General features: G+C 37.2%; 1 protein-coding gene across 1 annotated transcript; it reads left to right on the forward strand.

Moving 5' to 3' along the window:
• The first annotated feature begins 230 nt into the window (after positions 1-230).
• On the forward strand, positions 231-12,650 carry LOC145771109 (cholinesterase 1-like). The gene is made up of 10 exons (XM_082582848.1): positions 231-406; positions 4,005-4,125; positions 4,546-4,747; positions 5,087-5,217; positions 5,435-5,637; positions 6,619-6,853; positions 7,167-7,330; positions 7,992-8,156; positions 11,301-11,424; positions 11,938-12,650. The coding sequence occupies exons 1-10, from the start codon at positions 231-233 to the stop codon at positions 12,175-12,177; spliced, it is 1,761 nt and encodes a 586-aa protein (XP_082438974.1). The 3' UTR covers positions 12,178-12,650.
• Positions 12,651-13,270: the final 620 nt, after the last annotated feature.

Genomic DNA, 13,270 nt, shown 5'->3' on the forward strand with positions numbered 1-13,270 from the left:
TTACACTTCGTTGAAGCTGAAGATGCTATTAGTATTACTATAGCGAAATCGATTCTTGCTTAATAAATAACACTAAGAGGTTAGATTGTTGTGCAAATGCCAGCATTTAATGAATGCAAAATAGCAGTACCATCGTTTTAAGAATCTTGTAAAAATCAAAATCTAGTAACTTATCACAGTAAATTGTTCTGTTTGTGTTTGTAGTAATAAAAAATAAGTTACCGATAACAATGAAAAGTTTATGGGGCAGCATTTTAGTTGTTCTGTATGTAACTTTTGCATCATACGGAAACCTTGTTCATCCCGAAATAACTACCACTAGTGGGAATATAATTGGATATTCCTATCCAGAATCCCATGCTTTTTATAGCATTCCATATGGAAAAGCTCCCATCGGTGAATTAAGGTAGGCCGAACAATCAGTATGGCTATAGAATGCGAAAAAAACTTATGTTTTATTGTGTTCATCATATCCAGGTTTACGCCCGGTGATTGAAGATTTAGATTAAGTGGACGAGAAGGCAAGGAAGCCAATCTTCGTGACCAACGTCAGGCATGTCTTTAAGTATCTTGCCAACGACACAGTCGCATGCTCTTGAGCGGTGTAGAACTGGCGCCCTTTCGAACGTCGTTCCAAGGCTCTCACCACTCGGCAATGCAGCCGACATTTTTTATTGTGGTTTAGTTAGACTATAGGCTAAGTTACGTTCAATCAGGGCTGTTGAGAAGACAATTTGGACCAGGTGACAATGCGATCTTCCGGTTACAAATGACACAAAATAAAATCGCACTAGGCCTCAAATAACAATACAAGGTGGTTTCAGCCAGTTATAGAAACCTAAAATCACCCCGAGTCCAAAAAATAGCCTGCCCCCTGTCAACGCTAGCCTACTGTGCGTTGCTCAAGCTCACACCCAGAGAGCCAAATTAGTGCTGCTTGACCTTGCGGTTATTTTGTGCACAAAGATGGCGCACAACTGAGCTATCGAGATGAAGTTTAGGGACAGGAAATGCAAAAATGGAGAGTAATCAGCACTACATCGCTTTTCCAATGAGAGTTGTAAAAATCATAGAACTGTGAAAGATTTATATTTTGTGAAGCCGACTCTGCACAGGCATTATAAACAAGGTTGCCATGCCATCTTTACAATATTTTAAGCTTTGTCCTTATTTTGAAGGGCAATGTCTTAGAAAATTTTAATTATCCTTACTTCCAGGGGCGTTGACAGGGGGGTCTTATAGGTGGTACTTTTGGACCCGGGCCAGAAATATTTAAGGGGCCCGGATTTAAAAGATGTGCCGCGATTTCAAACATTATCAAGACCTCAATAAAGGGTGTTTCACTAAGACGGATCGATAAAAACAGTAAATAAAACAATGTTAACGGGTAAATTTTATTGATTTCTTTATGGAATTATGTTATTTGGCACATGACAATTATGTGTGAAAAATAATATCGCTCAAATGTTCGCCAAGGCTTCGGCCGCAGTAACAGAATTACCGGCATCATTTTCGAAGAAAAACGATCCAATTATCCCGCCAGCAGAAAATGCACACCAAACAGTGACCTTTGATGGATGCATCGGTTTTTCAAAAATTGTCCTTGGATTGTCATTAGCCCAAAAGCGACAATTCTGCTTATTAACGAAGCCACTTAGATGGAAATGGATGATTTTTTGTGAAAAGATGATGATTTTTTGTGAAAAATCCTCATCGAAAATGCATTTCTGTTTGAACGTCCATTTTCGTAATAGGCTTCAATAACTCTAACACGTTGTTCGATTGTTAATGTTGTCATGGGTAAAATTGTCAAAGACTTAATTTGTTAAATCTGAAAAGAAGAGGTTAAAAATTATTTAACGTTTAAGCCTAATTCACATTTAACATCGTTCCAAGCTATTGGAACACCCTTTATAATAAGATCTAAAGGAATTGCCTTCAGAGGTTAAAACAGCCCCTTGAGCCGTCAGATGGTAAAGTACCGGGCCCCCTTCTGGGTACCGGGCCCACTTCAGCTCTGTTGTGCTAAAATAGCCATTTAAGCCACCAAACAGTAAAATAAGAATTTAGTTTAGTCTGGTACTGTATAGTGATTTCCCTAACCACGGATATTTTCCTAACCACGAATAATATTAACCCGAAACACGAATTTGAAAATATGCAAGCTAATGCTTGTTTAACCTCAAAAACTGAAATAGCACAGGTAAGAAGATTGCTATCCCTATTTCTGGACTAAAAATTAGACCAAAACCGCTTTTCAGGTTGCGGCAATCATCAAATGTTTGAGTTAGGCCCAACCTTTCCCAAATCAATTGAAAACTTTCTGACTGTCTGCATTAACTTTGCTGTAAATTGTCTTCTGGTGAGCCTAGAATGACCAGTGAAACATCAATGGAATCGAGAAATAATAATCTAGCGCCATGTGACAAATAAAAGTTCAAAAAACAATCGCTAAATAGAGATAGTAAGTTTCGCGGTTCGGGAAATTGTAAGATTGCGCAAGATCTGTTAAACAACCATGCTTTTGGCATATCGAGTTTGATCTATTCCTCTTAATTTTATACTTTGAACGGCATGTGACATCCCCATTTTAAGAGCAACCTTTATATTCATGACATTGTCGATGAAAGAGGCCCGAAAATAATTTGGTACCGGGCCCGAGAAATCCTGTCAACGGCCCTGCTTACTTCTAAGGCGAGATTCACACCGAACAGATAAAACTGTCTTCATCATACAAAAGTCGCATGAAAAATGGCGGATGTTTGTTTCCTTTTACCATTCACACCAGGAATACAATTTCTGGTGTGGATGGTCGTCGTCGTCGTATGAGCCTCTGGGGCCGAGGATCTATTCTTTTACTAATTCACGATTTTCCCGGGCTACACTGGAAAGCTGCTAGAAAGCAACCGGTCTTTGGTTTCACCATCCAAGACACTCAGACCTTCCATTCCATTAGGTGGATGAAGATGTTGCAGTCGTTGATGTCGTTGATGATGTGATGTCCGAGGAATTGAGCACTGTGCCAAAAATAAAGTCTCGCCTCGTTCTATTCGATGTCTCTCCTGCCTCTTCACTCCCACTTGGTTCTGAGCTTCAGAGACGGGAGTGGGTGACACTGAACCGAATAAGAACGGGAGTTGGCCGCTTCAATGCTTTCTTGACACGCTGGGGCATAAGGGACTCTGCTGCGTATCAGTGCAGTGCGACGGAGCAAACAGCCAGCCACATCATTTTTAGGTGTCCCATTTATCCCCCTCTCAATGGAATAACAGGCCTCCGCACACTTGACGATCTGACGAAAAGTTGGCTCCAAGTCCTTCTATTCGGCTGACCACAAAATTTCTGCTTCATACGAACGACGACGATGATGTGGTCTGCGGTCTGTTCCTCAACACCACACTCATAAGAGGAGAAAGAGGCAATTTCCGTTGGTGCATGGTTGAGTGGAAAAACCCGACGCGCGTACGGAGACGGTTGAGGCGCACCCACGCCTGTGTGTGGATGATAAAAGGAAACAGACATGCGTCCTTTTTCGTGCGACGTTTTTGTATGCTGAAGAAAGTTTTATATGTTCGGTGTGAATCTCGCCTAAGAAATGTCTTTATTTTTGACTTGTCTATATTTTGTCTTAATTTCAACAATTCCAGAATTTCAATCTTTTTTTAGAATAGCCCTATATCAATAAGTAGCATTGATTTGAAAAGCATCCAACGCACATCAACTGAACCAAGCTAAGAGATCAAACAATTGAATAGCTTTCGAAGAGGTTAAGGGGTTGGTGGAACTTGAGGACAAGTGGATAAAGATCTTTACTGGAGACGACTCTATTTCATTGCTCAACTGTACAAGCTGGTTAGCATCATCTTCTCCCTTCCTGTGTGTAATGCGTTTGCAGCGAGTGTTCCCTCTTGTTGCGACTAAGCGTACACGACTAAAAGTGTCCACGAGGTAGACTACCAGTCTAAATGTACTCACGGTATCGACTGTTTCTGATTTATTTTTAGATTTCAAGCTCCCCAATCATTTCGTTCATCTGAAGATTTCAACGCTTCACTCCCCAATTACAAAAGATGCTTTGAGTTTCCATTGGACTGCAACAATTATACTGGAGAATGTGGAAAAAATGTAAAAGGAACTTTATGTTTGCACTTCATTGAGCTGCATTGAGCTTCTACAGAAGCATTGCACTTCATTGAGCTTCATTGAGCTTCTACAGATTAGGTTGAAAAACTTCTCCTTTTATCGTAAGGCAGGGCTGGGACAAATATCACAACGATGTTAAGAAATCCACTACTTTAATATGTTTCTTATGTCAATCAACTTTTCTTAGGTTTGTGCCAATACCTCAAGTTGAAAGATCATTAGGCTACTTTCGCAATTTTAGGCTACGTCCTAACATTCCAGCAGTTAAGCATCAATCTTTTTACTGCAGTCGTTTTCTTTCATTTTAAATACATTTAAAAATCTTTTCATCAACCTATTTTTACTCCCTAAATGAAACAAAATCATTAAAATGTTGCTCAAAACATTCTTTCATGTTTTCAGTACACCGAAGATTGTCTTGTCCTCAACATCAACGTACCCTCAGTTGTTGGTATTACTGCGCCGCCCAGCCAGCGACTTCCTGTAATGTTTTGGATACATGGTGGATCGTTTTCTGCAGGAGCAGGAACAGAAAATGTCTTTGATGGGCGTTGGCTTTCGAATTCAACCAATACAATAGTCGTTAGTATCAACTATAGGTTAGGTAGGTCAAATTATTTAACTGGTTTAGGCTGTGATGTCGAAGAAGCTATTGTAGCCTATTGATTTAACTTAGTTTTTGATTGTAAAATATTCAAAGAATCAATTCTCGACTCTGTGCAGGGCATTATGTATCATAAGTAGCTTACTATTTACTATCATCTTTGATTTATTTATTATTGCTATTACTACACATTGATGGTTTTGGTTAGTTACTCCTTCTTAGGATTATTGTTGTTGCATATTTATAATGTTTAATTGTTATACGTTATAAATTCATTTCATTTATCTACATTAATTATTTAGCATTCCCTTAAAATATTTATTTTGCACACTCTTGTAGATGCATTAGGATTTCTATACTACGAGGAAGATGGTAAAATGTTAGGAGGAAATTTGGGTTTGAAAGATCAGCAACTTGCTCTGCAGTGGGTTCAAGATAACATCGAACGTTTTGGTGGAGACAAAAACAAGGTGAAATGTTAAAGATGATTAATTTCACCATACTGCTTAATATTTTCAAAGTGATGACATGATTGGATTTAACCTGTTTCATTTGCCGTGCGCAATCTAAACATAAAGTTATGGAAAAAACTTTCATTCGCAAAAAGGTGATGAAAACAAACGTATTTCAATTTCAATAAACAGGCTTGCTCTGCATGACTTTGTTTTCTACTTTGTATTTGCTTAGGTTACTTTATTTGGAAATAGTGCCGGTGCTCAAGCTGTTACATTTCACTTGATTTCTGAGCAAAGCAATCCATTGTTTGCAAGAGCTATCATCCAAAGTAACCCTGTTGGAATTCCTTTTCTTACAAAGTCAGAAGCTCATAAGTTTGCGGAAAAACTGATAAATTCATTGAACTGCTCTGGTAGTGGATATGAATGCTTGAAGTAAATATTCATTCATTAAATAGTTTTGATAAACATTTGTAACTGGTTGTCCCACGGTTTAATTCGGTTCAGCTCAGCAGGCCATAGCCCAAAGAAGAACTGTAGGCATTTTTCTCTAGTGCAGCGTACTGTTTTTACATAACAGAAATCAAGGACTATAGTCGCACGGCCGCCACTCCGCAATCGATGGCGTGCCTGTATCTTGGCAAAGACACGGCCACATGATTTAGAGGGGTGACGAACCGGCGGTTTTTCGAAAGTCAAACCATAGCTATTACCATTCGGCTATGGAGCCGACGAAAGTTTAATAGGCCAATTAACGCAGTACCGTATCTCAAGTTGTGTTGTGTTATTTGTTTTTTTGTTGTAAAAAATCATAAACGGTTTAATTTGAATAGAAAGGTGCTAAGTTTGCTGCTTTTTTTTCAGAAGTACAACGGCGTTTGTTATGTTTATCTTCTAAGCAGGGTATGACATGGAATGGAATGGAAGACGTTTTTTCCATCTTCCATCCTGGAATTTTCTTCCATTCCATCTCCATTCCATCTCAGAAATCTCTTCCATCTTTACATTTTGTGATCTCCGCGTTGAATATGCCACAAATAAACCTAAGAACCATAGCTTTCTGATTGGTCAATTCTGCCTAACGACAGTAGGTTTGACAAAGCGCGTCAGGTAACAGTCCCATTGGTTTAATACGAACCGAAAATCGAATTATTTCAGCAAGCAACGTAATATTTTGCATGTCTTGATAAAGAGTTGGAAAGTTAATGATGGAATTGGGATGGAATGATGGAAGATTGTCTTCCATCCCATCATCAAGATCTTTTTATTCCTTTCCATCCTTGACATTTTCCATCTTCCATCCCAAAATCTGTCTTCCATTCCATCCCATCCCATCCCATTCCCTGCTTCTAAGTATGTACTTGTAGGCTATTATAAAAAAAACAAAAAACAATGATTAACTTTATTTAAACCTAGGAATGTTGCACCAGAAGTTCTTATGGAGAATCATGTTCAAGTTGTACTGCCCGAAATTAATTTTTTTGACTCTGTTGAACCATTTCGTCCTGTGCTGGACGGAAACGAATTCAAGGAACAGCATCTAGTTGCTTTCCAGAGTGGAAATTGGCAAAGCAACAAGGAAGTTATAGTAGGATTTACGACAAAAGAAAGCATAGTGTCAGAAGATCCTTTAAGCAGAAGCTCTTTTGAGGTAAGACCAATAGCAAAACTAATTAATATTTTTCGATTGAAGCACTGTTTTTAAGTTAAAGAAAATAATGTTGAAAATTAAAAACTGTCAATCAACTTTCACTAATCGCTAATGAGAAACTTAGAACGAGTAGGCTAAGCCTTGCAGTGAGTTACTAAATCATAAGCAAGGTTGTAGGCACTTAGTTGATGCAGCACATAGTCCTTTGGAAAATGAATTCCCTGGAGAATGATTTCCTGGACTTGGTGTAACAAATTCACAAGTTAATGATTCTTGTCTACAGTAATTTTAACAGCTTATTTTATTTTTACAGTCGTACATCTTGTTTGTAGTGGGTCCACAATATGCTTCAGCTGTAACAGACGAGTACGCAAAACTTGCTGGAAACAAACCAGCAGAAGATTACAATTATCGAAACATTTTAGAGCAAGTAATTGCAGACATGTCGTTTGTATGCCCAGGAAGAGCAATGGCGAGGTAGTAAACTCATATTGCTGTTATTTTAATTTGAATTATTGCTTCTGGTATGCTTATTCTTATCTTGATATTTACCAAGCATTTTTCATAAAATTTGTTAAGAGTGAAATGAACAACGGTGTTGACGATGGAATCAACAAATTCCCCATAACCAAAATCATTTGCGGCTAAATATCGATTTACACATGAGGCAATGCTCTTGAAATCTCTGAAACAACTAAAACACCATCTATGAGATTTGAAGAACACGCCACTTTATTACGGTACAGCAGGTCTCCTGGATAAAATACTGCTGTCAATATTTTAAAGAAAGTGTCATTTATATCTTGCAATAATCATAATATGTACTCGCCTTGTTTGGGAATTGTTTCATGTCATATTTTATATTAGTAACCTCTATGATTGTTCTAATGCGAATGAGACAGCAAAATTTGTTAAACAAAAATCGGTCTTGAAAATATACTTTAGCATTTACTTGGCTGCTGCGCCTGGATGTTGCAACGTGATCTGCGGCGGCCTCAAACGCAAGAAGAAGAAGCATGTTTATATTTGAAAAAAGTGTCTTGTTTATATTTATATATTGTTATATATTGTTTATATTAAAACTTTCATGTTTATTTGGTGTCAGTTTTTTTCAGCTTATTAAAATTTATTTTTATAGATTTATGTCTTCAACATCATCTCCCACTTCAACAGACGTTTACTTCTACGTAACCTCATACCCATTGGATACACCAAACTGTCAAGATTTCTTTTCGAATTATTGTGGCACGCCTTTCCACACGTCAGAAATCTATTACATTTTCAATTCAGGTCCTAGCACTGGGTATGACATAGCAGACTTTGTAAAAATATACAAATTGTAAACTTTGTACTGTACAGTGTACAATCAAAAATATAAGAGTAGTGAAAGACACGTGTTTTGCCATTTTAACAACTTTCTCTGCTCTTGATAATCTATTAAATTACAATTTTGTTTTTCTGCTAAATTTTAAAATTATTTGACTACTGTAGGTTATTTGTTAACTAAACTTCAACAATGATGTATTTTTCAAGCGGATGTAGGAAACATAAATTAAGCCATTTATAGTAAGGTGTGGGGGGGGGGTAATTGACTTATTTTTCAAATTCAATTTTAGCCCTGATTTTAGAATACAGCATAACATTCTAAGACCTCCTAAAAAAATTGAAATTTCGGTCCAAACACCCCCCCACCCCTTTTACCCTGAAAAAAATACTTTTTGCATTTGCCTAATATTGTGTGGACGTCACTTCATGTTGATGGCGTTTAAAGTTTAAATTAAATATTATTTGTTATTTTACTAAAACGCATTCAATACGTTGCAAGACTGCCCTAAACATTCTGCAAAATGTGGCAAATCAGGCAGTATCTCTAGCTAGCCATGACTAGGCCTATTATAAACATGTTATCGTCAGGGACTTTAGTATGGAGTTGATTTTTACATGTAGCCTGGTCGCACATAAATAATGCACTGTAAGCTTACTGAAATGTTCATGCACTATACGAAAGAGCAAAAAGACTGTGAAAGTTTCGAAATAGATTTTAAGTGGATATGGTTATAGCCTATTTATTATATTTGTTAATTTGGCCGGCTCAATAAAAAATTCAAAAATAAAACTTCGTAAATGAACTTTTCAATCTTCTTTTGAATTTACCAATGATCCAAATGGATACGTACTGCGATCCATACTAGCAAGTGGAGAGTAGGCTACCGTAAACCCATTAAAAGCCTCCACAAGTTCCCGTTGCTTTTTTTAGGTGATATTTCAGCCACAAAGTTGCATTGTCATAACTTTTTAGTTAGATAAAAAAAATTATTGCTTTTTTGATGCATTTTTTTCCTTTTAAAAGGACACCGGCCACATGGTTAAATATAAATCTTGCGATACCTTAACAGAAGCAGGTGTTTGTTTCGGTAGAAATTTGTCAGATCTTTCTTGAAGGACGTTTCAAAATTATTGTATAAACATATTATATTCACGGTAACCATCGGCGTAGCCAGTGGGAGAGCGGTCCCCCCCAATGGACAGTCTCCCTCCTCGGTCGGCAACTTGTCGGCAGCGGAATTTTTACATGTACACGTAAAAGCATAGTAAAATTTTTTTTTAAACCTTCGGCTCTAATTCTATTTGCTGGCTCCTACTTCACGCGATCAGGGGTGGAAAAATCATAGTCCACCCCGGGCGCACAAACCCTAGTCACACGCCATTGACAGTAACGACTTATCAAATCAACATCGTTACTGTGCAATAACAATGATACGCTTGTTCTGGTAGCACAGCATGCTTTTATTTGCTGTCATAAGATACAAAGCAATCAATATGTAAACCAATGTCACACTTTCTACACTTCTGCTGTACTTTCCCACTGCAGACTGCACAACGCACTTGAGCCTTGCTGGATATTACCAGATGATTCCGCTCGTCATAACGGATTTCTGGTGAAACCTTTGATCTCACTGCAACACTTCTCTTCTTGAACGAATGGAAAGTAATACTACGCACAAAATGCTAAACCCACACCTGCGTAGGAGAAGATTCGAACACACAATCTCCAGCGTGCTAGCCCGGTATGTTTACAATTCCCTCATCAGACCACTGACGTGAGCTTGCACATTACGGCGTATTGAACCGAGGACCGGCGCAGAGGTAGTTTAGAGTCTTAGACACTTTTCTCTATTGACAATAAAAAAGCTGAAAACAGCCAAAACAATCACGCCATGTGGCCGGTGTCCCTTTAAAAGGCAACAATAAATATAAAGCAAAATAAACAAACAAAAGAAGCAAAACCTTTCACAAATTAGAGTGTAGTAGGAAGCACAATATTATAGGGTGTCAAAGTATAAACAGACATAATTCATATCATATTTATGAGTAAGAGGCAATAAAACTTGCATGTTTCTCCACAATTCACCACTTCCGACTCTTCTCATTTTTCAGCAATCTTCAAACTTTCACAAAATCTAGAAAAAGTACCCTACACTGTTCTCAAATATTTATCAACACCTTCCAAAACAGACCCTAAACAAATACTAGCAAGTCCAAAATGATTCGATCGAAATATGATGATGCAATACTGATGCACTCAAAACGATGTCCTTTTAAAAGGACATCGGCGTAAATGGGTTAAATTGATAAAGTCATGTGTATTGTGAAGCTTTCCCTACACAAGTGTGGCCGGCTTCATCAGTGACTGCATAGCCTATCTGTCATATCAAAGAAGGTTCAAAGTTTTACTTTGTAAGAATGATACGTGTAGACTACTTAAGAAGGCATACTTGTGTGGTAAAAGCTTTACAATACTCTTGAATCAATTTAACTTGGTAGCCTATTCTCTATTTCTTCAATAGAGAATATCCGTATTTTCTTTACGCTTTTGCGCTTGCGCGTAGTCATGCGCACAAATCGAAATTATCACGTTCCCGTGTCTTACGACCAACTAGGACCAGGAAAACTGTTTGCGACAGTCTTGCAACCTTATTAACACGTTTTTATACAGTAGTAAAAAAATATTTGAGCTTGAAATGCCATAAATAAAAATGTAAGGTCAATCCAATACAAGGCAATTTTACGCGAAAAATAATTTTCGGGTTAGGGGAGAGACTTTTTGAAGGAAAATTTCAAAAAGTTTTCTAGAGGTCTTAGAATGCGCTGTTGTATCTTAAAATCGGGATTATAGTTGAAATTAAAATTCACACTCCCCCTATTTATAGGCTATGATGCCATGTTTTTATTCAAAACCGAATTTTGCTTAATATTTACAAAAATATATTCCATTTTAAAAAAGATACTGTAATCGAACATGTCCTAAGTAGTGTAAATACACACAGTAGTTCAAGTTTAATTTGATAAAGTTTGAGATATTTTCTTTTCACTTCTGATAAAAACAAAATATTATTCTCATCCTATTTTCAGAAACAAAAAGCACTAGAAATTAATTTTTATTTAGATTGATCTTCAGTGAAAATGACAAGGCTGTATCAAGTATATACACAAGCTTTTGGGGAAATTTTGCTCATTATGGTTATCCAACTACAAACGAATCGGCATGGCCTCCATATACATCAGATTCGGTGAGTAGCCAAACGCAAAATCATGCTTAAAACAGAAAATAAAAACATGAAAATCAGTTGTACCACTGTGGCTTAACTTTTGAAATCAGTTTTCCAACTCGCCTATAAAATATTTTACAAGGTGCATTAACTTTTGAAGTCAATTTTCAAACTCAGCTACAAGGCTATGAAATTAGTCAAGGTGCATTGTCGCAAACTTCTAGTAGAATTAAAATAAACATTTTTTCGTCATAGCTTAAGGCCGTTGAGAGAAAAGATTTAGCCCCGTAACCTATTTTAGCCCTGTGACCCCTAAATACAACTGCTCTGTGCAAATGCATTATATCACAATAGGACTCCAAAGAACAAGTTGTGTGTTCTTCGTGCCGGCGCCCCTTCAAATATTCTGGGTCCCTAAAATCATTCTGAGGCCGGGTCCAAAAGTTCCCCTGGGACCCCCTTTGTCAACGCTATTGGCCTATGAGCAAATGTAAGACTACTAGAAAGCTAATATTTATTTTTGCTCTTGTGTAGTTTTCGACTCAGAGTTCAGAGAAAATCAATCCATGGAGAAATCTTCTGATCCCCAATCCCAAAACTTCTGTTCAATTCGAATACCGAAACGACTTGTGTGATTTTTGGGATTCCCTCAACCTCTATGTTAATATGACGTCACCCGGTGGTTCCAGCAGCACCGTGTCATCCAGCGTCATCATTTTATCTGCTCTGGCCTCGGCTGTTGTAGTGTTTTATGACCAAATGCAAAAGCTATGAATATTGCTCCTTTAGCAATTAGTGTCGATTCCATCACACATCGTAAAACTTTAAAGTAAAATATACATTTGAAAACTAATTATTTAATTTATAATATCCTACTAGTCAGAAATAATGAAATTCGATTTGCATATAGCTTACATAATTTATTGTTCTCCAGTAGAATCCGATTGTTTGTAAATGTATGATCGACCTGTTTGTTGTGGTATTTGTTAAATTGTGTTGGAAACACTGATGACTGCTTTCAAGACAAGCAAAATGCGATCCTGCTTGCAAGCTGCATTTTTAGGGGAATGCGCTGACCGTAACGTGTACAGTGTTTAATTAGTTTTTGGTAAAATCACTTCAACAATAATTGCATACGTAGAGTGCGAATCTGAGAATATTTTGATTTTCAGATTATCTTTTTATTTTTGCAATATTTGATCCAAGCATCCTTTTCATTTCAATTAATTAAATCCTAATGTTCCTCACGTACGTGGTGAAATGCCCACATTGGGGCAAACAAATTTGGTGGTTGTTGGATAGGTTTAAAATCAACTATTCATTAATCTATAACTACTACTACTATAATTTCATTGAAATACACACGACAGACAGACGTAATGGTGAGGTAGGCTACAATACACAGAAGGCGACATACATGTAAACTCACGAATTCGTGCAAGATTACCGAAGTTTTATCACATGAGTGGGCTGAGCTGTTCACTAAAAATTCTTCTGTTATTTGCAACGCTTTAATTGCAACTTCACGATTTCGCACAAAAAACGTAATTTTTTTCGATTTGAAAAACATGTATTGTATTTGGAAAATAATGCTTAATCTGGAAATCAACTCGGACTTCTAGCCCAGCGATGTGCACAACTCTGGAGTCCTTAAAATGAACTGTTTACCATGGAATTTTTAAGTTTGAACTTTTTTCCAAATAGCTTGGTGTCCTAAACTTAAGGTACCCTTCCCTAATAAGGCCCGCCTTTTTGATTTTGTCGCAAATTGATCATGAAATGAAATAATCGGGTACCAATGTGTGTTTTATTGTGTTTTAGAATCATTAAAGCACTTCTTTAGAATGATTTTAATAACATATTGACC

The sequence above is a fragment of the Aplidium turbinatum genome, chromosome 5, assembly GCF_918807975.1.
Source record: "Aplidium turbinatum chromosome 5, kaAplTurb1.1, whole genome shotgun sequence".
Classification (NCBI taxonomy): Eukaryota; Metazoa; Chordata; class Ascidiacea; order Aplousobranchia; family Polyclinidae; genus Aplidium; species Aplidium turbinatum.

Excerpts from the sequence above, each read along its gene's own strand:
- LOC145771109 (XM_082582848.1), top strand. The coding sequence starts at position 231 with ATGAAAAGTTTATGGGGCAGCATTTTAGTTGTTCTGTATGTAACTTTT. Across the intron at positions 407-4,004 it reads GCTCCCATCGGTGAATTAAG|ATTTCAAGCTCCCCAATCAT; the intron begins GTAGGCCGAACA and ends ATTTATTTTTAG. Across the intron at positions 6,854-7,166 it reads TAAGCAGAAGCTCTTTTGAG|TCGTACATCTTGTTTGTAGT; the intron begins GTAAGACCAATA and ends TTATTTTTACAG.